This window comes from Exophiala spinifera (assembly GCF_000836115.1).
Source record: "Exophiala spinifera strain CBS 89968 unplaced genomic scaffold supercont1.5, whole genome shotgun sequence".
Classification (NCBI taxonomy): Eukaryota; Fungi; Ascomycota; class Eurotiomycetes; order Chaetothyriales; family Herpotrichiellaceae; genus Exophiala; species Exophiala spinifera.
In genome coordinates, this window is record NW_015622517.1 from 2,433,960 (window position 1) to 2,461,229 (window position 27,270).

Sequence of the window (27,270 nt, forward strand, 5' to 3'; positions counted from 1 at the left end):
AAATAAAATAGATACTTTCTCCCTTCATCTCAAATCCCATTATGTGTTCATTCGCCTTACTAATTGCTCCTTCTCCCCCCTTTCCTTTCCGTCGTCGTTTGTCTTTTTTGTCGTTATTACCGACTCATGATCCCCCAGCCCTTGTAAAATGTACTCTCTCACCTACCACTTCGAATTTCGTATTACAACACAGGGTGGTGAGACCCCTCCCGATTGTTCTGCCAAACCCTTTTGTTCTCATTTTCTCACTTATCAAACCTAAACTCCCCTTCATCTCCCAACTCTTCAACCTCTTGCTCAACAAGTCGTTCAATTTCACATGAAACGCTCAGAACCCATCTGTCCCTCTCGGCCCGACTTCGACACTTAAACACCATTCCTCGACCAGGCACACCGAGCTGGCCCACTCGGCGTAGTGTAGCTCGAGTCCTTCCACCGTCACCTTGTCCATCCGAGGACGACTTGTTGTCCTGGGCAACTGCTGCTGTTCGGAACCAGCCTTTGCGTCTGTTCTGCCACACGACAAAGCAAGTCATCACATCCACATCGGCGCTGGTCCAGCCGTCTTCAAGGTAGACCCGAGGGAGAGTTGCTATACCGGGATGGTTGGCGTCAAACGTCTTGTTCTGGTACAATAAATCATCTTCCACAATCAAGCCACTGTATACATAACAGTCCCTCAGATCGACAACCTGTTGCTTCTCTTGATGGATATGGCGAATCTCTTGACCTGTCCGTTTTCTCAACGAAGCCTGGTATATCAGAAGCTTGCCACCGGTGAGGATCACTTGGCTCCTGTGGAAAGCCGCTCGACGCTTCGTTTTCAGGTACAGTGGGCCGGCCATTGTGATACTCCGGCATACACTGAAACCGCACATGTTGTACAGCTCTGGACTCGTCTGACTTCGGCTAACTTCCCACTTCTTCGCAAACTGTCCGATAATAGCTTCAAGTTCTTCGTCGATATTAAGCTCTTCTAGATTGGCTCGTCGGATTGATTTGTAGGTGTCCATCTCAGCCGCGACACGTAACTTCCAGTACTTGACCAACTTCTTCAACCTCGAGATCCATTCATCCCGGGTTTGTTTCGAGTATGCTTGTAATCGAATCACCAGCCCGTTGTCGAGGAGAATTTCAAAGACACGATCGTCATCAATCTGCTTAGTTGTGCCGTCTTCAGCCCTGGTGTCTGAAACCTCCTGGTGAAAATCAACATCAGAGTCGGAACCAATATCGAGCGTATCATCAGCTGGGGAAGCGCCCCACTTGATGGTACGCACTTTCTTCACGTAGCACAAATTGACGAACCCGTCAGACTCAAGAAGATTTGCGACATTGCGCCGGGCCTCCTCCAGAGCATCTCGGTCATGGCTCTCAATCGACAACCTGTCTCTAGAGGCCAGCCAGGAAACAGCTGCATCTTTCAACTTGTACGGTTCCACCTCGAACATCAACGGTGTTTTGTCGATAATTTCTTGTGACGAAGGGATGTTCTGACCTCCAATTGTTGCTAACCTTGGAGGATGTGGTGGTGTGGCTTTTGCAGGTCGGTTGAACACCAAGAACTGGTCGTGGGTGGAGAAGTATAGCCGTTTGAAAAATGCTTTGCCGAATCGTTGATGGACGCCTTTCTGAGACGTAAGACGTACAAGAAAGCCTTCGATCGGGCTGGGCTCTTCGTGAAGCTTGCCCTTTCGTCCATGAGTACAGGTAGGATAGTGCTGTTTTGGTCGCAATTCCAGGTCATGCGATCGTTGCATCGCCATAGAGCCATACATTTTTTGTTCGTTGGCACCAGAAACCCATTCTAGTCGGTCGTATCTCTTCCACGCGAGGCCCATATGAGCTGATTCGCTCCAGACTTTTAGTACGCTGGACCATTCGGGATCACGTTTTAGCATATCCAAGCACTTCGCTATGATTGTGCCGGCAACAGCTTTCTCAGCCTCAACAGTCTGAGAGAGCGCAGTCTCTTCATCGGTTGCATCGGCACCAGCTTTCTCAAGGCCTTCAAACGGTCTCTCCAGCTTCAAGGTGACGTCTAGGTCAGGCACATTGATGTGGAGAACATTAGGTCTCCGCCAACCCAAAGCATCCCGAAGGAAAGTATACCACTCCACTGAATGTGCCGTTGAGCTGGGCCTCATGACGAAGATTCGTGTTCCTTTCTTGTATGCATGCCAGATGACTACCGTCTTGTCCAATGAGGAATATAGATTTATCCTTGTTGTTTTGGGATCCAATCTAATCTCATGTGCGGGCTTTTTCTTTGTAGATTCAGTGTCAATCTCAGGAATCACTCTTGTTTTATAGAGTTGCAATCTGAAGTCATCGGCATCTTGTTTCTTGCTTTTCCTCGTCACAACCATATACTCTCTCCACTTCTCAAGGAGTCTCATTTCGATTTTCTGACTCTCGTTCTCGTCGAAATCTTCCGGGAGCGGTTGCATAGTGCTGTCACATCTAACCAACATTCTCTCCATCTTGACGATGGTCCCTTCCTTCAACGTGTTGCGTCTCAATCTGTGGTCGGCAACACGATCTATCGCTCTCTCTGCCTTGCTCTCGATCCGACGTCGACCTTGCTGGACCCCTTCCGCAACCTTGAAGCGAACTCCAGTAGTGGAGCGTTTGAGCTGATATGAGATATCGTCTTTCAAAGGTGAGGGCTCATGTTGTCGGAGAGACTGGGAGCCAGGAATCCCGGTTTGCGGTTGTATCAGAGGCGTCCGAGAACTCGTTCCCACGCTAGAAATCCGCAGAGACCCTTGTCCATCCGTCTCCTCCTGGTCAGTGTCGTGTCTAGATCGGCGTTCATCTATCAAGGATGGGTCTCTGTCAGATATCGCCGACATGTTCTCCTTCGCGGTTGAAAAGGATGTAGGACCCGGAGATGTGGCACTCTTGTGGCCAGACTGATCTCTTGTTCCGTCTAAGCCTCTGTCTATAGGTACAGGAATAGCTTTCGAGGACGCAATATTATTTTGAGTCTGTGGTTCATTGTCAGGTCCAATTGGAACTTCATTTGTCGCAACGGGCTCAAGATTTGCTGTTTCAAGGACTTCCTCCTCTTCTGGGATCTCTGTCCCAGCTTCCTCACCTGCACTCGATGCCTCGTCGTGGACGTCTTCTGGCTGCGGAAAGCTGAACGATATCCTTGCCGCGGTCGACGGACCATCCAGCCCTGTCAGAGTCCTATTATGAGGCCCTGTATCGGCAGATGCATGGAAACTTGCTCTTTTGGAGGAGTAGGTGCTTAGTTCCAACCTCCGCTTGTACCATGATTTCCTGTTGCTATTGAGCCAGCCTTCGGGTATCGGCCCAATGAAGAACTTCCGAGAGGTGAGGTGAAGGTGTTCAGGAGAGGCATGCTTAAGGCGACGGGCCGTGTACGACTCGGGATCTAGGCCGTCGAGATCTTGAGTTGTTGTCAAGCTGCCCGCAGGCATGACTCGGGAGGACGACATCGGCTCAGTGTAAAGAGAATCATATTACAAAGGTATAGATGAGCATTATTGAGAATACTGAGGCGTTGAGGAGAACCTTAGGCCATGGGAACCATAGAAAGTTCAATTGACATGTTGTGTCTTGGTACTTCCAGCATCGGTTGTGCTTGTTGATTCTGCTTTACCTGCTCAAAAGCCCGTGTGTCCAGGCTCAGTCTCAAGAAATGACGTCAAATGCTTGGGCGCAGCCTTGTACAGCCTCGTACAGCCTCGCAGACTCTCGCTAACGATCAGAGGTTAGATAGGTAAGATGAACTTCTACCTAACAGTAAATATTGTAGATTTTAGGGACGAAATATCTATCCTACCCCTAAACCACTTGCCATTCAAAGAGGAACGCAAAGATCAGTTGACTAAGGGAAGCTATGATGAAGAGACTCTTAATGCCGAGCACGTACAGGTCGGAAAGTTCTTGAAAGGAAGTTGATAAAAGTAAATTTTTGATCGCCGACCATTTTGCATTGCAAACAGCCAAGTCTAGAACGTCTTCTCTCTCCATGTTTCTGCCTCGCAGGTGAGTAATAAGTGCTTCGAAACCCGCGAGCTGCCCGTTCTAGACAGAAAGTGCACTCTTCGGGAGTGTCTGTTTCAACTTCCTTCTGACAACAACCATAAGATGACCATAAGATGACCAAAAGGCGACCAAAGATAGTTGGATGCAATGCCGTAAGGATGCCGTAGGGCATAAATGAGCTCAAAGGCTGACTCAATGGTCCTGGCACATCTGCACGGCGCTTCGCCGTGAGACATGCTCACGGCCTGTCCAAGACCAGTCCGTAGGGCATAGCTCGTCTTCCAGCTCCAGATTGCCGCAGTGTAGACACCAAAAATGGACGTACTTCGCCCGGTTACGTCCCCTACACATACCACCTGAAGCGCCCTTCGACCTTGGCGACCGTGAGGGTGCAGATGGCAGTTCCCACTTGGCTCAGTCCGACTTGAATCATGGCGGTCACAAGGCAGTATGCATCCTCTCTTCCAATGTGAAGGGTAGCAGCCACTATCAACATCTTGAGAATGACTGGAAGCCTCAAGCAGTTCAATTCGTAGGACTAAAGGTTGCAAGGACTCTCGGCTCGTCATGTTGGTGACCATCACTTCAACCAGTCGTGTAAATCACCATCGAAGAATGGGTTTGTGCATCATTTACCACGCTTCTGCTCCAGAAATAACACCTGCCGCTTGACCACTGGATCGTATTTGAGCATGCTCAGAGGTCGGGAGGTGCGAGGTCGGATCATAGTTCGATAGAAGCCGGTCATGGCCATACTAATGAGGCGGACTGCGACGGTACGAGATTTGACTGGGGGGAGCGAGGTTTAGCAAACGGATGGCGAGAGAGGAAGATGATCGGAGTCAAGAGACTCTTTTTCGTACCTTTTTTGGCCATCGCAATAGGATTGCAGTGCGACCAGACTTCAAAGAAAGATACAAGAGACTAGAAAAGCGACCAATTCGCGCTCAATGCACTTTTGGCCTTTTTGGCAGCTGAGTTGCCTGCGAAATAGGATGGTAGTCTACTTTATCAATGATCCGTGCAAGAATGAAGCTTGAGATGCAGCTCGGTGGTTTTTGGTTGGGGTTCGGGACCATTTGGTCCGCCGTATAAAAATTTCCCAACTCCCCTGACCAGCTCCCAGTGCTCACCCTTGGACTCACTTGGACTCACTTGAACTTGTAATACTACCTAGCTACTCTCTGTCAAAACAACCAAGGATCTTCATGACGGCACTCAGACGTGTCGTCAGGAACGAAATTCATCGCATCAGTGCCAGAAGCCTAACACTTTGGCGTATACAAAGAGGTATATGCGCTCTAGTCATACGGGTCTAAAAGTACTCTCTATACGGAATAGAACTGGTCTAATGTAGGTTCGTTGATCGCGTTTCGTAATAGATGGAGTGCCTGTACCAGCCTCTACCAGTCCAGTCCCAGCCACGACCAAGGTTTTCTCTAGCCATACTCTTATGCAATAAACATGCCCGCTAAGCCAAGAAGTGAGAGAATGCCGCAGATAGAGTCCTCCTGAATGACACGGCGAGGCTGTCCAGGACTGCTTTGAGTCAATTACTGCAATAGAGGATCCTGGAACGGTCAGCGATAGCCCTGCTTCAATTTGCATGATGCAAATACTTACCCTGAAGTGTTTCTGATGATTGTTGGCCTTCTCCAGCTTAGCCTGGTACCTGTTCTGAGAACGCTGCTCTTTCTGTCTTGATCGAATCTCCTGGGATCGAACATCCCGGCGTTGTTGACTCGTCGCACCAAGCATGCCAGCTTCCCCTCTGCGTATCAGGCTGTTTCGAGGTGGCGTAGCTGGAAGATCTCCGATATCTTCCATGTCTGCATCCGAGCTACCTTCTTCAATCAAGCGTTGTGCTCGCTCCATACGTTCGGCGGCGGTGGGGTAAGAGTGTAGGTTCTGTTTATAGTACTTTCGCAGGTTTCTGTGACCGGCCACTCTCCCGCTAGGGAGATGCATTTCGTATTCGTCGTAGAAGACTGCATTGTTATGATGATGTGCATGAGAATGGAAGCCATCCACATTCCTGTGAGGCCGCGGGTCTGCATTTGAGTGATGTCGATGCAGAGGGAGGCGTTGGTAGGATGATGTTCGGTCATCATTCGGTACAGAGACAAGCTCATCAGTATCAAGTGATGAGAAGGATGAGTCTGTCTCCCAGCCATCTTCCTCGTGGTTCTCACCGTTTGCCAACTTGACTCCGCCATTTTGTGTAGGTTTCGAGGCGTCCATCTCCGTATCGGAATCATCCACGCCGTCATCCGAGTATGTGCTTGAGAAATCATAGAATTGACCTACTTCGATCATTTCCTCTTCGGTCTCGAAGGCGATCTTGCAATGGCCCTTGTCTCTCATATGCGTCTGAGCACCATCCGCGTTTCCCCTAAGCCGATGGCAGTATAGGCACTCATAGTTCTGATAGACCTTTGCTTGCATGTAACGCACGAGGCCTTCGGGATCAACCAAGTAATGCTGCTCAGGAATGAACAAGCTATGGATCTTGGTCATATGAAGGACACTGAGCTTGAGGTTGGGGGAGTCATAGTTGCAAAATAAGCACCGAGATAAAGGAATAGAAGAGACCTCGGGCTTCTCTGGTGACATGGGATGGTCCTCTCGTGGGTCAGCATCAGGACCGGGAGCAGACGGCCTTCGTGCGATGGCCGGTAGATCTTGAATGGATGTGTCCTTCATACCCGCCACCACCTGTTCGAATTCTGCCTCTGCTTCGGGATCTCGGATTTCCGAGTCCTCTGAGGATACCACTTTCGATACAGCGCTGTCTGAAGCATTGGTCCTCTCTCTTGAGATTTTGCCGCTGGCTATTGAGCCCTTCATTCGGTGGGCTTTGCTCGCAAGGTGATTTTGGAAAGCATTTTCACTGTAGTACGTCTTCTGGCACTGTGTGCATACTTTTGCAAAGGCTGCTTGAGCGGCTGCTGCGTTATTGCTTGCCTGTGCAGCGAGCACCTTCTCGTTGTAATCTTCCGAAGAGACGGCCGGCAGTTCTGCTAATCTTCTCTTGAGGTTGTATCTATGCCAGTCGCTCCTCATATGAGTTCGTTGGGCATCGCTGTTACGGAAGGCAACTGCGCACGAGTTACACGTGTAGGGGTGAGTCTGGGAGACATCGCCGAACGCAGGCGCTACAGACGCCATGGTGGGAAATAGTCGAAAGGATTTTTGCGGACTTGAGGCAGTGGAATGCAAGGAAACGAAGACTGCGGGAGGAAATTGACTGAGAGCGCAACGACAGTGTCCAAGGTGGGATGAAAGCGTCTAGAGATCGCTTGTGGCGTTTTTACCGCCTCTGACCGTTTTAACGGACGAAGCGGAAGAGAATCGGGCGCCGCAAGTTGTGGTGTCTTCCAATGAGAAAATGACGTGGACTGGCGGGTACGAGTATTCGAAATTTATCGACGTCCATTCCCTGTCGGTGCGAGGAGGAGTATCCATAAATACGGAGATTCTCAGGCACAAAGGGTGGCGACGCTCTGGCATATCCCGCCGCCCGCTGATGCAAGTCCTAGTATTCTCTATGTCATCAACCACTTCAGAGATTATTCGTGGTATCCAAGTCGAGAGTGAAGGGGATTAGATTCAGCGTAAAGGCGGTTTTCTATCAACCAGTAATTCATCCATCATTTGGTATCGTGAGACTCGATGAGAGCCCGTTCGTTCTATCTGGGTATCATATGTCCATATTTATTCATTGCTGACTTCAGCCTTGCGTCCTTGCACTCCAGGTTGCTCATGCCCTTCTAGAATCATTCTGTACTCATAGTCAAATGACGCCACCACCATTCCCACTATTATAACTCCTGCTGACAAATGCCACCATATTCACTGGTGGTCGGCCAACGAACCTAGAAGAGGAACCAAAATATAGCTACGCTCAAAATCATCCAAGAATCAAAAGCAAAGTGCTGGAAGGCGTTGTTTGGGGCTGGCGGCATTCCTGTCTGTGTCGGCAATGGTGATGATATGCTAGCAGAGCGGGTGGAGGTAGGCAACGTCATACTGCCCGTCTGGTTAGTCGAACTGCTAGACTGTGCAGAAGTCGTTGTTGCAGCTGAAGATCGGTTTCCCGATGCCTTGGTGACAGCCGTTGTGCTCGAAGAATGAAATCCATTCGATGGATTTGATGATTGTGATGTGCCGCTCGCCTGGCTTGTTCCGGGTGCAGAAATAGATGTGGTTGGAGCTGTCACGACTTCAGAACTTGTTCTGCGAGATGTGGTAGCTATCGGACTTGTATTAGAGCGAGATGATCCGGAGGCCTCAATGGAGGAAGCCGACGCCGAACCCGACTGTGAGGGCAGCAACGAGGACGACGAAGGGGTAGGGGTCTATCATCTTGTTAGCTATAGTACAACAACTGAGCTGGAGCTAAGGAACAACTCACTCGTCAGCCCAGAGATTGATTCGCTTACCACGGTGACAGCTGTTGTGGTGGCTGTTCCTGACCAGGGCCAGCCGGTCCTGGTCGTAGTAGTGGAATCGCCATCGCTGTTGCCAAAAGCCAGAGGAGCACTTCCTGTTGTTACTTGAGACGTGACCGAAGGAGTTGAACTGGACACTGGTGTTCCATCACCTTGGCTGTTGATCTTGCCACCGGTGGACACAATAGACTGCCATGTCCCACTGGTTCCGCTGTATGAATATTCAGAGCCGGTCGAATAGTCCGTGACATGTACAGATTTGAGGTACATGGTGAATGGACCAGCGGAGTAATCTGTAAGACCACCAGCCCATTCAATTGTGCCCTGAGGATTCGATGGGTCTCCTCCCGCCCAAGCACCAACCTTGACATACATGGGCGTTTGAGGATACTGGCCAGCCACAGCTTGATCTTGAGTCATAGCCCGCACGGTGGTACCGTCGATAGACCAGACAATCTCATTGGCAGTCCAATCGATGCTGTAGGTGTGAAATTCGTCGTGATTGCTTGGTGCTGCGTGAAAAGCCCCTCGATTGTAGCCTGTCGTCGTTTGCCCTTTGCCAAAATAGTTGCTCTGGGCCTGGGTGTTATCACCGCCTAGCCATTCCCAATCGATCTCATCCAGGTCATCAGATTGAAGGATTGCAGCACTGACAATGCCAGTGCCGGGAGCAGCCTTGACAACAAAGTCGACATGCCCGAACATGATGTACCATTTTGAAGCGATAAAGGGTGAGTCACCGGATTTCGCTATCGTAAAGGCAGCACCATTAGAGTCGTAAGTAGGAGCACCGGACTCCGTAAACTCGCTTGAAGAACCCGATGAAAAGTCTATATCGACGCTCTTTCCCAGAGCTGGATCTGCTGGACAACCGCCTAGTTTTCGTCAGTTTGATCCAGTCGTTGGCTCAGAAGGTTGACTTACTCTGTTCTAACGGGTTACATGAGGTGTAAGTCTGTGCAGTAGCTGTTGGAAGCAAGGAAGAAATGGCCAGTGCAGTGAGTACTGAGCCCAAAAGTGAGGAGTGCATATTGTACAGGAAGAACTGATTTCCAAACGCCCAAACAATGCAAGGGTAACAAGGGGTGGCTGAATGAAGTGAGGATTGCAATCGTGGGGTTGAGGCGGAAACAACAGCCAGAAAGATGCAATATGTGCAGACTAGAGGTTTCAACTTGAGTAGAGTAGCAGAAGAATGTTCATTGTGAGGAAAAAGTTTGGACACAGATGGTTAGTGAATGCTGGAAATACTTGGGTACCGATAGTGTAGGAGGAGGCTGGTAAAGGCGCAAACGCAAGCACCTGAGAATTGCATGACAGCACAGATTGCACTTGGCCGAAGCGAGCACAGTAGCGAAGAAACCTCATTGGCACTGAAGACGCCGTTCACAGTGACCATTGTGATCCGAGTCGTGCATTGGAGGGAATCAGGAAGGCTGGAAGCTGTGATGATGATTCCTCGAGAGGAGACCCCCATGCTGCGTATTATGGTGGCTGGTTGCCGCTAGTACACCTTAGTGCGGCGCTAGAAGGAGAAGTAATCGCTCTGCACCCGCAAAGCCACGGTGGCTGAGGCGGCCAATGCCAATCGGATATTTGATTCTCCGCCTCCTTCCCTTGTCAGTGGAGCCCGGCATCCTCGACATACCCCTGGAACATCTCACACAGAACCGGATTGGATAACCCGATTTCTTTTCTCAAGAATTTTGAGACTCTGGCGCACCGAGAACAAGTCTACAGTCCGCATTGTGGACAGACAAGAGCGTAAGTCATTTCGAACCATAGTCTTGTTGTTGGGACAACAAGGCCCAATGGTGCTGTACTTTGCAGAACTTTGAAACTCTATACATGGTGTTCATCCTTCATTGTTCCAAAGTCTTCACGCCTCCCTCGTGTACCGACAAATCATACTCTTTCGGGTACTTCTCGACGATCTCCTTCAATTGCTTCATCTGCTCCCGAGCTTCTGGGGTTATCTCCTCATACACGTCGGTGAACATTTCTCGTATCGCGGGCTTCTTGACTTTTTCAGCGGCAGAGAATTCCCTGAGAACTTCTTTTCGTATCGATGCTCTTGCTTCCTTCTCCTTATCCTCGTCCCAGATTCCCTTCTTTTCCATCCATTTCCTCAACCTGGTGATTGGGTTGTCTCTCCTCTTCCATTCCTCCACTTCTCTCTTTGCCCTGTACGCGAAACTGTCGTCACTTGTGCTGTGATGGCTGACTCGGTAGCTCATCGCTTCCACCAGTATAGGTTTGCAGTTGCCTTCGAGAGCGCGCTTTCTTGCCTCTCTCATGACTTCCCTCACCGCAAATATGTCATTGCCATCCACTCGTATAGTATCGATGCCATATCCCATGCCACGACTAGCAATACCATCACCCTTGTACTGCTCAATACTGGCAGTCGAGATTGCAAAGCCGTTGTTCCGGCATACGAAGACAATGGGGCATGATTTTGTCGCTGCGATGTTCAATGCTGCATGGAAATCGCCTTCGCTTGCTGCACCTTCACCAAAATAGCAGGCAACAACCCTGGGTGGAACATTGGGGTTGATCAGCCGTTGCATCTTCAAGGCGTATGCTGCTCCTGCGGCTTGTGGTATCTGCGTACCCAATGGGCTTGAGATTGTATGCACATTTATCCTGCTACAGCCATAGTGAACAGGCATATTTCGACCTTTGCCGTTATCATCTTTATTAGAAAACAACTGGCTCATCAACTCTTTCAACGTGAACCCTCGATGGAGGAGCACGCCTTGTTCACGGTACTGCAGAAAACAAACGTCTTCCGGAGTCAAGGCAGATGCTGAGCCAACAGCTATGCCCTCCTCTCCCGCGGAGACCATGTAGAAGCTGGTGCGACCTTGCCGTTGAGCATCAAACATGATCAGGTCCACGATGCTAACAGTCAGCATGGTCTTGTACCATTGGATAACGTCCTCGTCTGATGCTGATTGAGGATCTCGCGTATTGTCAACGATGTTGCCGTCAGCATCCATGATTCTATATGTTGGCATGGCTGTAACCTCAGCAGGATTATGAAACTTCATCATCGACGTGAAGCTACTGTTGAGAGCACCCGGGAAGTTGACTCTGTTGAGGTGAGTTAGAAAAGTAGTAACAGATCTGTGAGGAATGTACCTACGACTCTGCTCCAGCCTTTTGCGCCGGGCCTGGGGCCCAGGTATCGCTTGCCCATCGCAAGCCTTGTCTTCGTAGGAGAACCCCATCTCTGTACCGACACCATCCTAGCAAGGGTCTGAATGCGGCTCTAGTCTTCATGTCTGGCAGTCAGCTGGTTGAAAATGTGCTTTTCTCTCTATCGAAAGAGGATAACAAGAGGTGGGAGGTTGTCGGAGTTGGACTGTGGTGATGGGCAAGGGATTCTCGGTTATCCACGGGCCACTACAACCGATACATCAACTTCGGTTCTCCGTACGGAGTACGAAATAACCCCCGAACGCTAAACTGCTTCTGGACTGCATGAGATCTGCGCCAAAAGTTTGGACGAGGTTGTCGGAGAGTACACAATTCCCCTAGGGTCTGGGTGACAACTTTACAAACATGCTGCGCTCAATCACTCGCCGATTGACGTCTTGCCGGAGTCACAGCTCAGTGTCCGCTGGCACTCCTATTCGCCTCTTTTCCACGGCTCAGCTCCGGTCACAACAACTTCCCGGGGAGGATGGACAAACTACGCATTTTGGTTTCGAGACCATTGCTGAGGCTCAAAAGGAGGCCAGAGGTATTGTCAACCTGTCAAGAAGCTACGGGACCTGCTAATAATGTGTAGTTGGAGCCGTTTTCTCCTCGGTAGCCTCTTCGTATGACACGATGAACGACTTAATGTCTCTGGGAATCCACCGATTGTGGAAAGATTACTTTGTCCGCAGTCTCAATCCCGGGAGCAGGACAGACGACAAAGGCTGGAATATCCTTGATGTCGCAGGCGGAACAGGGGATATTGCCTTCCGCATGCTCGACCATGCGACGAATGTCAACCTCGATTTAAATACCAAAGTGACGATCGCAGACATCAACCCCGACATGCTTGCGGAAGGCCAAAAGAGAGCTCTCGAAACACCTTATGGGAAATCTGGAAGATTGTCATTTATGCAAGGAAATGCGGAGTCTATGCCTTCAATCCAGTCGAACAGTATCGACCTCTATACGGTGGCGTTCGGTATCCGCAACTTTACAAACAAGGACGCTGCACTCCGTGAGGCGTTCCGAGTACTCAAGCCCGGAGGTGTCTTTGCTTGCTTGGAATTCAGCCATGTCAACAGCTCTGTTTTCAATGCTGTATACAAGAGATGGAGCTTTGGGGCTATCCCCCTCATTGGACAATTAGTGGCCGGGGACCGGGACAGCTATCAATACCTGGTCGAGAGTATTGAACGATTCCCGACCCAAGAGGAGTTCAAGACCATGATCCAAGACGCCGGTTTCCTCACATCTGGCGGTGGATATGAAAATCTGACAGGAGGCATCGCCAGCATTCACCGAGGCATAAAAGGGTTATGATGGACTGAAGTGTACATGGCATCCACTGAGACATCCACGGTGATTCCATATCAAGTGAATATTCTGCCAGCATGCAATCCTCCCGTCACTGTGATGTCAGCACCCGTGGTGTACGAAGAGGCGTCACTCAGCAAATATATGGCGGCCCCGAGAAGGTCATTGCGGTTGCCGATCCTTTTCAACGGTGGTGACGAGTGCATAATGTCCACCAAATGCGGACGTTGTTCCCGCAGGGTCTTGCTCATATCGGTGTCGATGAAGCCGGGTGAGATTGCATTGCAGCGGATGCCCTGTGGAGCCAACTCGACGCTCAAGGCCGTATTGAGCATCCTCACCGCACCTTTGGAGGCGTAGTATGCGGACAGTAGCTGCCCAGGGATGGCGCAGTGCGCGCATACAGAAGCTATAAGTAGCAGGCTTCCACCGGTCCCTTGCTTCTCCATCTGTTTAGCAGCCATTTGAGCTGCGAAGAATGTACCAGTAACCTGTAACAGTATCAGTTATCAAGTTGAACAATACACTTGTACAGCCTCACGTTGATGTCCATGATTTTGCGGACCTCGTCCCACGACCACTCTCCGAAGGGTTTGTCAATGCATATGCCAGCGGCCGTCACACTGTTTTCAGAACTCAGTTGGCTTTCAGAACGTGCGAGAAAGATGTACATGGACATTTGGGGTGTCTTCTTACCAGCCTTCGAGACTTCCAAATTCCGAAACTGTCCGGTCGAATGCCTTTGTCAAACTCTCGCCGCTTGTGACATCGGCATGGATGTATCTGGATTTGACGCCAAAGTCACCCTCCAAAGTGCCAAAATCTTCGACAGGAGACGGCAGAACATCCAGGACAGCTACATTGCCTCCCATCTCTGCGATGGCACGAGTGATCGCATATCCTATCCCGCGTCCCCCTCCCGTCACGATGTAATTGCGACCTTTGAGGTCAAACATGGGCCGCACGCTGTTCAGATCTCCATCGCGAAGCTCGGTTCGTCGCCCTGAAGTGGTGGATATTCTAGCAAACTGCGAAGTAGCATGGTGAACTTTTGTCAGGTTCTGCGCGATCGGTATGATACGTCTTGGGGATAACATGATTCGATCAACGCATGTATTGCTCGTTGTATTGGTCTCATGAAATGCTGTATTCCCTGCCCAGATGAGACCAGTTGTACTCGTCAAGCTATTAACTAGGACCGAAACGGGCTGGAGCACTTTGAGAGATACCAGTTATATATCGAGGCGGTATATCTAGCTCGAGCGTTTGGTACAGGAGTCTGACTACCTTACCTACCTGACGTAAGGAGGATTTTACCTTGGTGTCTGCTGGAAGAGACATCGAACCTTTTCCCCAACTTTCTTTGAATGGGGACTGAGGCTTCCTCCCCAAATATCTACTGGAGGTAATCCCTACGTACCCAAGTCAGGTACCTAGTGTCAACGGATGAGCGGTGGTTTGTGTACCGCCCCTGCTGGCAAACAGTGTAATGGCTCTCTCCACACTTCTGTAAACCTGGGGCGGAAATACAGCGGCGGTTGATGCACTGACCGACGGCAACACTGACCTGGGTGGTGATTCCCCTCACTCTCAGGAGCACAGACTCTGGAGAACCGTCCGGGTGTCGAGTGACCTGGGCCTTGACCTAAACCACCGGGCTGGTGAGGCTTGGTCACACTACTCGTAGACCGCACAAACACTACGAAAGGACGGTAATCTAAGGTAATCCATCACCCTATGCTGCGCAGCTCCAAAGTTCAGCGATTCTTCTAATAATAAATGCCGAGCGAGCCGGGCGTACTCCTACGTACACGCATTCATCATCACATCATCATACTCCGCAAGCTTCTTTTAGATTCAGATGAGGCTCTTGACTGCACTTTGAATTAGCTTCTTGGGTTCATCGACGACGTCCATTGTTCGCCTCGTATCGGGTAGAAGAGCCAGTGCCTAAGGCCGCGCAATTTGTCGCAAATCAACACATACGGTCTGAGTGCGAGTACAGAGAGGAGCTGTAATTGTTAAACGAGACTACCTACCAGGAGTACCTATCTGACTCTGTACCTCATTCAATCGACATATTGCACCTTCTCGCCTGAACCAGCATAATCAACGTCTTCCCTCGCCTTCCCGCGGACGCTCTTAGGGTGTACAAACCAAGGCGAGTTTCAAATCCGAAAACAAAGTAAAAATGGGGTGTGGGCAATCCAGCCTCAAAGGCGACGACGTGCCACACCTCAACAGCCAGCTCGTCGACAACAGACCAATCAAGAAGATCCAGACGAACTTCTCAGACATCAACTATGATCAAGATCCCCAACAACAACGGCGCATGACAGAGTATGCGCCCAACGAGACGCCGCGCGAGTATCCGCCGGTTCTGGAACACGACTCTCAGGACGCGATCCACGAGGCCGATGCCACAACCGGGTCGACGCGACCGCCCGGTCCTGGAGCTTTTGGTGGCGGTAGCGGCGCAGGGGACGGCCTCGGTAGGGATGCATCGTATCCGCATCAAAGTGTCGGTGATACGACGAGAAATCCGATTGACAATCACGCCGGGGGACAGCTCGGCCACGACGTGAACGGCAATGACAACAACGCCCTAAAGCCGTACCAAACATTCGACGGGACTGATTGGGACAACGACAATTTCCAAAACCATGACCAGAAACAGAGCCAGGGCCACCAACAACCCAACCATGACCAGACCGGTAATCCAGACGGCTACGACCCTACTTCCCGGCAAGCAAAGCGCGAATTTGCCCATGAAAATGATCCAGCTACACCACATCCGCGTTCTCAAGGGGCCGACGAAGGCATCGGTCACAGTGGGGTCAGCAGCAGCAACAACAACAACGGTATCGTAGACGCTTCAAATCCACAACAACACAAAAATTCATGGCTGGGCCAGAAATACGCCAGCTTCCAGGCCTCCAAGTCGGGGCCTGGTGTCAAGGATGAAGACCTCAGACGGTACACGGGCAAAGACCGGGCCGAGTTTGACGAGTGGGCCAAAACGCATCCTGGAGTCGGTGCCCGACAACCTGCGAACGATACCGCATACACAGGCGGCGGAGGCGGGTTCGCCAATTAAGAAAATTTTCATTGTTTTTGTTGCTGCTTGTTGCTCCTGGAGAGCTATCCCCGTTGAGCTCGACCCGGGTTGCCCGTCCTCACCTGCCGGCCATCCTCGAGGGGGGGCCCTCCTCTTTGTGGTCGATCTACCTAGTTGTGTACCCGTTCCGGATGTGATCTGTCATGATCAATCCAGTCGTACATAAATGGCCCGATCAGGTATGGAGTGGAGAGGAAGGGAGTATGTGGCAGGGCCATGGGTCTATATGGCACGGGGAGGAAGATTATACGGCATTGGCGTGCGCTACAGCAGCCTCCGCCTTCCCAGTCTCATTGTTGCTGAAGTGTGATCTGCCAGCAACGTGAAGTGAGACCATGACTCTCTCTCTCTCTTTCTCTCTCTCTCTCTCTGTGTGTGTGTGTGTGTGTGTGTGTGTGTGTGTGTGTGGAGAAGAGAGAGAGAGAGAGAGAGAGAGAGAGAGAGAGAGAGAGGGATGTGAAATCGGAAGAAACGAAGTCGGATCCATGCACGAGCGAGCATCGTCCATCAGTTTTATTTCCCGTGTGATGCGTCAGAGAGAGAAGGGAGAGAGAGATGTCACAGAACAGAAACACACGATATCTATCTTCGAGAGTCGAGTTATTGTGATCATGTTCCAACACGAATATGGGACACATCGATGTCCTGCAACAGCATTCAGCACCCGGGTCGTGTGAGATGGAAAAGAATAGCAAAACGTGGAAAAAGGTACAAGATTTACTACTACGATACAATTTTCAGAGTATACCTACCTGCGCAGGTACGCAAGAAACGGCGTCGTGAACACCACAGAACAACATCACCACCGAGGCATACCGCACGGTGTGAGACATCTGGGCTGGTCTATGGGGTGATCGGAAGGAAAATACACTAAGGAATGCTGTGTGTTGAATACCTTTTTGTTTAATTGTTTTGTTTATATGCATGCATGAAACATTGTTTCGCCGCTCAAGCTCAGAAAAGACTGGTTGGTCATTCTGCTGGTCATCCTTCTTCCGTAGCAAGCGCCAAAACCGAACGTTTTCTTGAACCATTTCAGGTCATATCGTAACACTCGTACACCTTATTGAAGAACACATCGCCCTTGACCAAGCGGTAAATTTGTTGTTCAACAAGAGTATCTAGGCGTGTGTCAAATCCTCCACGCTTCGGAACCATGATTCCGATATACCCGGCGCCTCTGCTTCTAAATTCATCACCAGAACTCCTAGCTCCACGCAGTCATAGCACTTGGGCATAAAGAATATTCTTCTTTGCTGGAAGCGCCCCAGCTTCGAGCATTTATCATCTCATTCGACTGACAAGAAGTCACGTCGATGACCTCCCCCGTGACGCTGGGGGTGTTTATCTGACAAGTGTCTGGTCGTGGATCCTCCATCTCTAGGTTTACCTCCAGTCCACTTGGTTTAATTTCTGAGCTTTGGAAGCCATGCTCAACGAGGCTGTGGCGGGATGATTGTTGAGCACTCTCTCAACACTAGCATTCGTGGCGGAGCTACTCAACTTGCGGAGGCGGTGGTTTCCTTGCTCTTGCCCTTGTCATTGTCTTGAGGATGGGAGAGAGATGTACTCGAACCTCGGTGGTCATCTGTGTAGAGATGATTCTGTTCAATATATTCCACGACCGGAGCGGGGATGAGATACTGTACACTCATGCCTCGCTTCAAAAACAGTCTGATCTTTGTGCTACTGACATCGTTTTGGATGAGCTGTTGAATGACATAAATGTTATCGCGGTAATTCTGTAAACTGGCCAGGGCCTCGTCGATATCTGTGCCAGATCGTTCGATGATGAAGGTTCCGTAGCGTCCCAGGATATGGTCCAGGTCCTGTTCGCTCCAGACTCCGGGAGTGGACATGGTTTGTATGAGGTCAGCACCCGCAAGGAGGGCGATCCGTACAGGCTTGCGAGTTCCGTCTCCTGCGTCGATGCCCTTTCGAACGATGTTTATTTCATGGTCAAAGTGATCCAAAACTTTAGCAGTTGGCTGGTATTCTTTCTGTTCGGCTTCCCAAGTATCAACCATGAGCCAAGTGGAGGCTTTATCGATGGCAAGTTGACACATAGCGACCCTATACTTAGTCAGTCATCGTCTCTCTGGAGCACTTTGTTCACGAGACTCACCGGTGCTCGGCAGCCGCAAGGCCCTGCTTCTTATATGCGTCAGACACGGGCGACAGATAGCCCCCGATCATTTCAAATTCGGTGTTATGTTTGACGTAGTCCGCGGCCATGACGAACATGCGAAGGTGTAAAAACGTGATGGGAGAAAATGAGCCGCAGGCCACAAGAAGAAGAGGTGTCTTCGATGAATCATCCATCTTCTTCTTGAGGCGGGAGTCTGGAAAGCGGTACTCGTCCATTTTGTCGCCGTCGCCAGTTATGGCCTGGAGAGCAGTTGACCTTGTTTGGAACGGCGTACAGATCTTCTTTTTCGGCCGGCGACGAAGGGATGAAGAGGCAGACAGTGGGATGGGAGGAGGACGGAGGAGGAGAGTCGGGGATTTGTCAGAGAAGGCTCGTGTAGTTATTGTGAGTGCTGATGACCCGGCAGGCGGCGGGGCACTTGAGGCGGACCAAGTACGGCTATGGCACCATACAGCCGGTCGCTGAGTCAAGGCTGCAATCTTGTAGGGGTCAAAAGGAGAAATGGCGAAGGACGAGTCAGCATCTCATGGCTGCGCAGCCGTGGAGTTTTGTAGAGAAGCTGGGGGGGTACTGGTAGGGTTTGCCGGGCAGGTGGAGGGGACGATAGATCAAGACGATGGTTTTCCTTCTGGCGGACAGAAGGCCCGGCGAGATCGCCAGTGGGTGTTGGAGAGAGCGATCTCGGGGGGGCAGGTTTTTTTGAGTTTTTCAGCACAGAGTCTAGTAGAGACTGGGCGCCGGTTTGAGTGGCTAGTTGGGTCGAGATGGGCGGTTGTTCGCAGGCAATAAAGGCGGCTTAAACTTGGGCCCGTTGCTTAGTGCCGCCCCGAGTTGAGGGGGACATTGTATAGCGGAAGAGAGGTGGGGGTGTGAAGACAGCGATGAATTGAGGACAAGACGATTTTGCAAGACTTCGACATACAACGAGAGGCTTGGTAAATAAAAGGTAGCAAGATTGGATTGCTCATGCAGGGCTTAATTATGATGTCGATGCGTGACGACAGCAGCGTGGGTGTGTGCCTTATCGTCCATGACAAGATCAGTCGTTTTTCTTCGTTCGGCTTCTAGGGTACTCCGTATATATTCATGCTTTCATCAATGTGGTCTATCCGTACAGTGAACTTCGATCGATGGCGGTACTTGATCCAAGAATCTCTTGGTGCCACAGCAAGTGTCTGGGTGCTTAGGTACCTGTGTAGGTAATGAAGGTACCGTCGTTGGCCAACGATAATAGGTGAATGAGGTGCTTCCAACAACCACCTCCAGTTGCGAGGAATGGACGATTGCTATTCTCTATCCCGACTATCGAGTCGTCATTAATCGTGCCACATACGAGTACGAGTACCATGCTACACCCTCCCGCAATTACCCAACATGGCTGCAAGGCCAAGTGGCTTCTCACAGCCTCGTCAAGATGATGTAGACCCGACGTTGAAAGGGAGCTGGTAAGACTCCTGCACACTGCATTGTTCTCTTAGCATGACTGCGCGTTGAACCCGAAGCCGCCATTGAGTCTAGGAATGGGCCGGATTGAAGCTGACGGAGACTGTGGATTGGTGAGAATGCGCGAGAAGTGTCCGTAGTACGAAGTATCGGATGGCGACATTGATGCGCAAAGCAGCGCAGAGACATTATGGGGCATCTAGATACCACAGACACCTAATAGTTTTGATACCTCTCGCAGCCATTACCGACCTGACCTCGTTAGCACTTTGGTAGACGCTCAGGGACAGGGCGATGTGAGTGAAAATAGCTTAGCAATGCTCGTGCTCGGTACGAATCTCATGCTTCTCCGCCTGCCGCGGACGATCCAGTCATGATGCGTTTCGTTGAGCGCCAACGGATGGTTTGCCGACGTCGTCTCTGTAATTCATTCTCGTCCTCAGTACTCGTATCGTCCTCATTTCTGCTGTTGATAATCCTACTACTTGCCATTCACTCCTTCGCATCCTAGACTGGCATCTCGACCACCGCATCTCCGATTTCTTGTTCAATCGACACGCCGACCGCCTTTCGATGGCGGGTTAAGCATGGCAAATTTGCCCGCCCGATCTACCACCTCTACCAACGGACACAGCGCAGGCACATCACTTGCTTCAGAACACCAACCCGCAACTTCCCACCGAACGCCTTCCCCCCGCAGAAACAGGTACTGCTCACGATTCACTCCCCTTTCATTCACTTGCCTGCGTTGAAACCGTCATTGTGTGGCTGCAGATCAACCTGTCTTGCACTGCTTGCTCGGCCAGCCTTTCATCTCCCCACCTCGCATCAAACTGCCCGTCCTCTCCTTTTTATCTCGCTACTTCTCTGTTCATCTCTGCTATCTGGCATCTATCTCTCTTGCTCTTGATGGGAATCGTCACTCATGTCTCGCAGAGTCACACGTTCTTCTGCGAGGCTCGCAGCGGAGACTGCCGCACCAGACCCTTCCATCGATCAGTCCACCAATCCGCCTCCGTCCACCTCTCGGAAACGAAAAGTATCAAGCCGTCGAACTTCCGATCCTGTTGATCAATCTGACGAAATAAGCCCTGCATCTGCCCGACGAGGTGGCAAGAGACAAAAGTTGACGGACTCTGAGAGCGCGGTTCCTCAACCCAGCTCGAAAAGTAGTCGGAGGAAGGGGCCAGCAAACGAGACGGAAATGTCTAACAATGGTTCATCTTCAAAATATACCGACGAATCACTCAAACAGACTTCTTCCAAATCAGCTTCAAGACGCCCATCCAGTCGAGGCACCAAAAAGAGCCCATCAGGTATTCCACGTTCGATCAATCAGGGCGAATCCGTGCTAACAATATCTAAAGACGTTTCACCTCCTGGGTCCGTGCCTGCACCTCGCCGACAGAAGAAACCTCTGGCCAGAAGAGACCAGGATGTCGCCATGAAAGACGATGAGGAAGAGAACGAGAAGGCTGGAAGAGACACAACGTCACCACCCAATCGAACGAACGACGATAGCATCGACGAGGACGACCAGAGCGGTATGGATGATGACGATGGTCCTGACCCCTTCTCCGCAGCCTTGTTTGGCTCGAGTCGTGGCCCCTCGGGTCTTTCGAGCACACTAAGAGCGCTGAGCGGAATGATGAGCGGCATGTCATCAAGACTCAGAGATATACTGAACAACCTTCGACAAGTTGATAATCCGACCATGCAGATGGTGGCTCTGGAAGAACTGTCGAATCTCTTACTTGTGTCGAATGAAGACAACCTATCTGGCCAATTCTCCCCGGATCCTTACGTCAAGGAATTAGTGGCCCTCATGCAGCCAAATCCTCTTACGGGAGAAGAAAATCCTGAAATGATGCTGTTGGCCTGCCGATGTATCGCCAACTTGATGGAAGCGATGAGAGGATCTGTGGCCAATGTGGTCTATGGCGGGGCCGTTCCTGTCCTGTGCCAAAAGTTGCTTGATATCCAGTACATCGATGTTGCCGAGCAGGCCTTGAGCACGTTGTCCAAAATCTCCGTCGACTTTCCCGGGTCGATAGTCCGCGAAGGCGGCTTAACTGCCTGCCTACAATTTCTTGACTTCTTTGCCACGGGCACACAGCGAACGGCTGTCACCACAGCAGCGAACTGCTGTCGAAATATCCCACATGATTCTTTTCCTGTTATCCGAGATGTCATGCCAATTCTCCTCAACGTCCTGTCCAGCCACGACCAAAAGGTCGTCGAGCAGGGCTGCCTTTGTGTCACAAGAGTTATCGATAGCTTCAAACACAGTCCGGACAAGCTCGAGCAACTGGTCGATCCACCACTGCTCCGAGCTATTCTTGGGCTTCTCCTTCCAGGCACTACAAATCTGATTGGGGCCAACATTCACACAGAATTCCTTCGGGTGCTAGCAATCGTTGCTCGGGCAAGTCCGCGCTTGTCCACTGAGCTTCTGAAGATGAATGTGGTCGACACATTGTATCAAATCCTCACAGGCGTTTCTCCTCCGTCCGAAACTACTGATGCTGCCTCCAAAATCGACAGTGTTGTCATAATGCAAGCTCTCATTCATAGACCTCGAGAACAGGTGTTCGAGACCCTCAACGTCATCTGCGAGCTCCTCCCAGCTCCCAAATTTGAAGACGACTCTGCTTTTGATGTGTATGATGATATGGACGATGACTTTTCTGGCGATGGTGACACGACAACAGAATCTTCGCGAACGGAACAACGAATCAAGTTGCTCGAAGGCTGCAAGGACAAAACCCGTAGATTTGCCATGATCCTACTTCCGACATTGACGGATGCCTATTCTAGCACTGTCAACTTGACTGTTCGACAAAAGGTTCTCGTCGCTCAGCTGAAAATTCTCTCCAACCTCGAAACTTCTATCATCGAGGATGCACTTCGACCAGTTCCATATGCATCATTCCTCGCCTCTATCTTGTCCCAGGAAGATCACCCAAGCTTGGTTATGTTCGCACTGCAAGCATCAGTTCTCCTTTTTGATAAACTTGAAGGAATCTATCAGTATCAATTCCATCGAGAGGGCGTTATCAGCGAGATTAAGAAACTTGCCAGCAGAAACCTCGAAAAAGATAGCAAGCCCTCGCAAAATTCAACAATTGGGACCAGTGGCGAGGCTGGAAACAGCTCAGAAGCGAAGAATGCTTCAAGTGCACAGAATGTCACAGGCGATGAGGCTGATCACGACGAGGACGAGGACGAGGGTGACGAAGAAGACGTCGACGAAGACGAAGAGGACGGTGGAGATGACGAAGGAGAGAATGATGAAGATCAAGATGAAGATGAGATGGCTGCCAGACATGATCACGACATGGATGATTCTCAGAGCTCAGATTCCTCAGACGACAATGAGCTGACCACTCCACTGACAGCCTCGGGACTCTCTGACTTGGTTATCATGACAGCGAAGAACTTCTTGGAAAAATACGATACAGCCAAGGGTAAAGAAATGAAGGAAAAAGCATCCAAGATACGGGAGGATCTACATACACTGGCGACTGACATCAGTTCTTATTATCAGCAAGAAACCCAGACCGACTCCAGTAACGAGTTATTTACACGCCTCGCCCGTTATTTCGACGGGGACGCTCTTGAGAGCATCACAAGCTCAGAGTTGCTAGACTCCGGTGTCATCCGTGCTCTAGTGGAAGCCTTGTCGAGAGACGCACCAGGAAGCCCCAGCGCGGCCAGAACACACTTCATCTCAGCATTCATGAAGTCAATTAATGACGCAAAGCTCAAGACGACTGCCGCTTCATCAACGCCTACCGCTTTGAGCGTTTTAATCCAGAAGCTTCAAGATTTGCTCAGTCGTGCCGAGCATTTCGAGGTATTGACAGTCAACAACAACGCCTCCGAAAACAGCCGGAGTAGTTCAACCTCCATGCTCTCTCGCCAGCTACGGTTGAGGCTCTCTGCAGAACCTGATAGCGACATACCAACCACGTATCGCGAAATGATTGTCTCTATCCATGCTATCGCTACGTTCAAGGCTTTGGATGACTATTTACGTCCGCGTTTCAATGTCTCCGAGCGACCTGCCTCGGCCCAGCGTCGTAGAGACATGCTACAGCAACTTGCCAATGCCCGCCTTGCACATCTGTCAGGAGCTGCCGAATCGGGATTGCTGTCGCCTTTTGGACAAGACCTGGGGTCTCCGGTACCTCCGGGTGGACGAGATTCTCGATCTGCATCTCGCCTGTCTTCCCGAACCAAGCATCGCTCTGAAGACAATGAGAAGCCTACGGAGAAGACGACAGCTGAACCGCCCAAGAATCAGCGGTCAAATCGACGGAGCCAGGCCTCCTCATCTAAACAACAAGCTCACGCTCCAGAGCCAAGTACTGAAGAGGAGACAAACAAACTTGAATGCGCGGACGAGAAAGTGCTGGACGATGAGGAGACTGCCGGAGATGAAGACGAGAAGGCCTTGGCGGCTTTCGTTGATGGGTTGGAAGAGGACATGTCTGATGAGGATATGCCTGAACCTGGAGCTGTTAACATGGAAGTCGGATCTACTGGAAAGGTCACAGCTCGTCAAGAAGACGGGACCAGAGTCTATACTCCGCAACCAGGAACCCCGGTTTCGGGAACAACGCGACCTCCGTCTTCAGGACAGTCACCAGGACCATCGCCAGCTGCGGGCGTTCGCCAGTCGTACGCAGCAGCGCTGGCTGCTACCCCGCAAGATTGGCACATTGAGTTTAGCATCGACGGAAAAGCAATCCCCAATAACACTACGATCTACCGAGCGGTCCACCACAACCGTGACCAGCCACGGGATCCATCGTCTCGCAGTGTCTGGTCTGCAATTCATACCGTGAAATTCCGGAAGGTTCGTGGTCCTCCTCCTGAGACATCGACCTTATCTTCGGCGCATGACACGGGAAAGCAGGGCCGCGATGGTCTGCCGGCGTCTTTGGATGGTCACCCTGTGACTTCGTCGATCCTTGCTTTGCTCCGAATCCTGCACGAGCTGAATGCAAACCTGGACGAGATCAAAGAAGCCATGGGTGAGACGGGCACTGAAGTCTACAAAGAGCCACTTGCATCATTCATCAACACTAAGCTCACTGCGAAGATGAACAGACAACTTGAAGAACCGTTGATTGTGGCTAGCAACTGTCTGCCTGACTGGAGTGAAGATCTTGCAAGATCGTTCCCATTCTTGTTTCCTTTTGAAACTCGACATCTATTCCTACAGTCAACCTCGTTTGGATACTCGCGGTCCATGATTCGTTGGCAGAACAACCAGTCCGAGAACGATGATCGTCAAGACCGGCGTCGGGATGAGCGGCCTATTCTTGGTCGACCTCAGCGGCAGAAGGTCCGCATCTCGCGTCATCGTATCTTGGAGTCTGCTATGAAGGTCATGGACATGTATGGCGCCTCTCCAAGCGTCTTGGAAGTCGAGTATTTCGAGGAGGTCGGTACTGGTCTCGGTCCAACACTCGAGTTTTATTCGACTGTCTCTAAAGAGTTTTCCAAAAAGAAGTTGAAGATGTGGAGAGAAAACGACTCTGCGGAAACAGACCAGTTTGCTTTTGGAAGAATGGGCCTCTTCCCAGCTCCTATGAGCCAGGCAGATGCTCACACAGATGCAGGCAAGAAGCTGTTATTGCTTTTCAAAACTCTTGGAAAGTTTGTGGCTAGATCGATGCTCGACTCGAGAATCATCGATATCTCTTTTAGCCCGACATTCTTTCGAGTGGGTGGGATTTCCAACGTGCCGCCGTCGATTGGCTTGTTGCGAACTGTCGACCAGGATCTCGCAAACTCTCTGTCACAATTACAGCACTATGTGAAAGCCAAGACGAAGATCGAACTCGATTCATCTTTGACAGAGCTGGAAAAGGCAGAGGCAATACAGAACCTCACCATTCGAGGGGCCAAGGTGGAGGATTTGATGCTTGACTTCACTCTTCCCGGCTACCCGAGCATTGAGCTGTGCGAAAACGGCTCTGATATTAATGTTACCATGGAAAATGTGCAAGACTACATTGACCGTGTGCTGGATCTGAGCCTAGGACGAGGAGTGCGGTCACAGATCGAGGCATTCCAGACGGGATTTTCGCAAGTGTTTTCTTTCGCCACTCTCCAAGCTTTCACACCGGATGAGTTGGTCATGCTATTTGGGCGTGTTGAGGAAGACTGGTCGATGGAGACCCTGACGGACTCTGTCAAAGCTGATCATGGCTTCAACATGGATAGCAAGAGTGTCAAGAATCTCTTGCAGACAATGTCGGAGCTCAATCCGGCTCAACGAAGAGACTTCCTGCAGTTTGTGACGGGCAGTCCGAAGCTTCCTATCGGCGGATTCAAGAGTCTTACCCCAATGTTCACCGTCGTGTGCAAGCCAAGTGAGGCTCCTTACACTTCGGATGACTATTTGCCCAGTGTCATGACTTGTGTCAACTATTTGAAATTGCCAGACTATAGCAGTCAAGCTGTGCTGAAGGAAAGACTGTTTGTTGCTATTCGAGAAGGACAGGGCGCTTTCCACTTGTCCTAAAGGGTGACAAATACAAATACACACACCGACCAGTGATTAAACCTTCATTCTTGAGAGGATTTGGCTGGAACGGAACTAAGACGACGGGGTCTTTGTTGTTGTGATTTGCCTGGTGGCGGTTCACTTGGAGAGACGAAGTTGAGATGACAGACGTTGCGTCTCAGCAGTTGAAACACTGCTTTTCGATAAATTGCACAAAGGATTCACAAGGGACACTATGGAATAGGGCGTTTGAGACAAGTGCATTGATTGCATTGGGAAAGGAGTTTCGGGTCACCAATACCACCAAAGCAAAGGAAAGGGGAAGGTTTGATAGGGCTTGAGAACAGAATCACGATCGGAAGACCTTGATGGTCGACTGGATCATGTGTATCCTTGTGTTTTATTTTGCCCTCCCACCCCGACGACAATGAGAAAACGCCAGCAGAGAGAAAGTATGATGATATTCCTCTCCATAGCACCCATAGTAACCCAACACTATGTAACTATCAATGACTCCAAAACGAACATGAACATGAACATGAACATGAACAGGAACAAGAACAGGAATGGCCGTAGTAGGGGCTTCGTTGTTCTTCATTTCGTATTCTTTCTTATTCGGTCAATCCAACAAAGTATAGACGTGACGAGTGTCATGCAATATCGTGATCAAAAGGGCTGGGAGCTAACAAACTCGTATCTTCAATAGGGCGGAAGCTGGAGTATGTATGTGCGTGCCTGCCTGCCTGCCTGCCTGCATGCCTGCATCCCCATCTACCCATTTACCCATGCTGAGTGAGCAGACGCGAGTCGACCCCTGCTTGCTTGCGTGACACGACTTCCTAGCTTTATGTACAGCAGGTTGCTGCAGTTTGTCCACCCGCCGGGGTAGGTCGGCCAAATCGAGGCAAATTTTGACTTTTTGACGGCTGTGTGGGGGTATGCGTGTGTCATGCTTGCATACAGCAACACGGCGTACATAATTCCGTAGAATACCTTTGTAGGTAGCATACTTGATTCGGCGCCGCAGCTCTAACTAGCGTGCTTCCCT

The 27,270-nt window shown here is 50.6% G+C and overlaps 10 protein-coding genes across 10 annotated transcripts; 3 read left to right on the top strand and 7 right to left on the bottom strand.

Moving 5' to 3' along the window:
• Nucleotides 1-245: 245 nt before the first annotated feature.
• PV08_07452 (uncharacterized protein) lies at nucleotides 246-3,449 on the bottom strand (the record flags this gene model as incomplete). Its single annotated transcript, XM_016381782.1, has 1 exon — nucleotides 246-3,449. One exon carries the CDS (start codon nucleotides 3,447-3,449, stop codon nucleotides 246-248), a length of 3,204 nt encoding a protein of 1,067 aa, XP_016234884.1.
• Nucleotides 3,450-4,363: 914 nt separating this feature from the next.
• PV08_07453 (uncharacterized protein) lies at nucleotides 4,364-4,774 on the bottom strand (the record flags this gene model as incomplete). Its single annotated transcript, XM_016381783.1, has 2 exons — nucleotides 4,364-4,527; nucleotides 4,657-4,774. 2 exons carry the CDS (start codon nucleotides 4,772-4,774, stop codon nucleotides 4,364-4,366), a joined length of 282 nt encoding a protein of 93 aa, XP_016234885.1.
• Nucleotides 4,775-5,573: 799 nt separating this feature from the next.
• PV08_07454 (uncharacterized protein) lies at nucleotides 5,574-7,188 on the bottom strand (the record flags this gene model as incomplete). Its single annotated transcript, XM_016381784.1, has 2 exons — nucleotides 5,574-5,591; nucleotides 5,644-7,188. The coding sequence occupies 2 exons, from the start codon at nucleotides 7,186-7,188 to the stop codon at nucleotides 5,574-5,576; spliced, it is 1,563 nt and encodes a 520-aa protein (XP_016234886.1).
• Nucleotides 7,189-7,895: 707 nt separating this feature from the next.
• Nucleotides 7,896-9,501, bottom strand: PV08_07455 (uncharacterized protein; the record flags this gene model as incomplete). Its single annotated transcript, XM_016381785.1, has 3 exons — nucleotides 7,896-8,378; nucleotides 8,463-9,346; nucleotides 9,396-9,501. 3 exons carry the CDS (start codon nucleotides 9,499-9,501, stop codon nucleotides 7,896-7,898), a joined length of 1,473 nt encoding a protein of 490 aa, XP_016234887.1.
• Nucleotides 9,502-10,333: 832 nt separating this feature from the next.
• On the bottom strand, nucleotides 10,334-11,756 carry PV08_07456 (uncharacterized protein; the record flags this gene model as incomplete). Its single annotated transcript, XM_016381786.1, has 2 exons — nucleotides 10,334-11,567; nucleotides 11,620-11,756. 2 exons carry the CDS (start codon nucleotides 11,754-11,756, stop codon nucleotides 10,334-10,336), a joined length of 1,371 nt encoding a protein of 456 aa, XP_016234888.1.
• Nucleotides 11,757-12,038: 282 nt separating this feature from the next.
• PV08_07457 (uncharacterized protein) lies at nucleotides 12,039-12,998 on the top strand (the record flags this gene model as incomplete). Its single annotated transcript, XM_016381787.1, has 2 exons — nucleotides 12,039-12,219; nucleotides 12,268-12,998. The coding sequence occupies 2 exons, from the start codon at nucleotides 12,039-12,041 to the stop codon at nucleotides 12,996-12,998; spliced, it is 912 nt and encodes a 303-aa protein (XP_016234889.1).
• A 50-nt stretch (nucleotides 12,999-13,048) lies between these two features.
• Nucleotides 13,049-14,089, bottom strand: PV08_07458 (uncharacterized protein; the record flags this gene model as incomplete). The annotated part of the gene is made up of 3 exons (XM_016381788.1): nucleotides 13,049-13,483; nucleotides 13,534-13,615; nucleotides 13,689-14,089. 3 exons carry the CDS (start codon nucleotides 14,087-14,089, stop codon nucleotides 13,049-13,051), a joined length of 918 nt encoding a protein of 305 aa, XP_016234890.1.
• A 1,094-nt stretch (nucleotides 14,090-15,183) lies between these two features.
• Nucleotides 15,184-16,089, top strand: PV08_07459 (uncharacterized protein; the record flags this gene model as incomplete). The annotated part of the gene is made up of 1 exon (XM_016381789.1): nucleotides 15,184-16,089. The coding sequence occupies one exon, from the start codon at nucleotides 15,184-15,186 to the stop codon at nucleotides 16,087-16,089; it is 906 nt and encodes a 301-aa protein (XP_016234891.1).
• Nucleotides 16,090-17,609: 1,520 nt separating this feature from the next.
• PV08_07460 (nicotinate (nicotinamide) nucleotide adenylyltransferase) lies at nucleotides 17,610-18,474 on the bottom strand (the record flags this gene model as incomplete). Its single annotated transcript, XM_016381790.1, has 2 exons — nucleotides 17,610-18,183; nucleotides 18,236-18,474. The coding sequence occupies 2 exons, from the start codon at nucleotides 18,472-18,474 to the stop codon at nucleotides 17,610-17,612; spliced, it is 813 nt and encodes a 270-aa protein (XP_016234892.1).
• Nucleotides 18,475-20,627: 2,153 nt separating this feature from the next.
• On the top strand, nucleotides 20,628-26,240 carry PV08_07461 (uncharacterized protein; the record flags this gene model as incomplete). Its single annotated transcript, XM_016381791.1, has 1 exon — nucleotides 20,628-26,240. One exon carries the CDS (start codon nucleotides 20,628-20,630, stop codon nucleotides 26,238-26,240), a length of 5,613 nt encoding a protein of 1,870 aa, XP_016234893.1.
• Nucleotides 26,241-27,270: the final 1,030 nt, after the last annotated feature.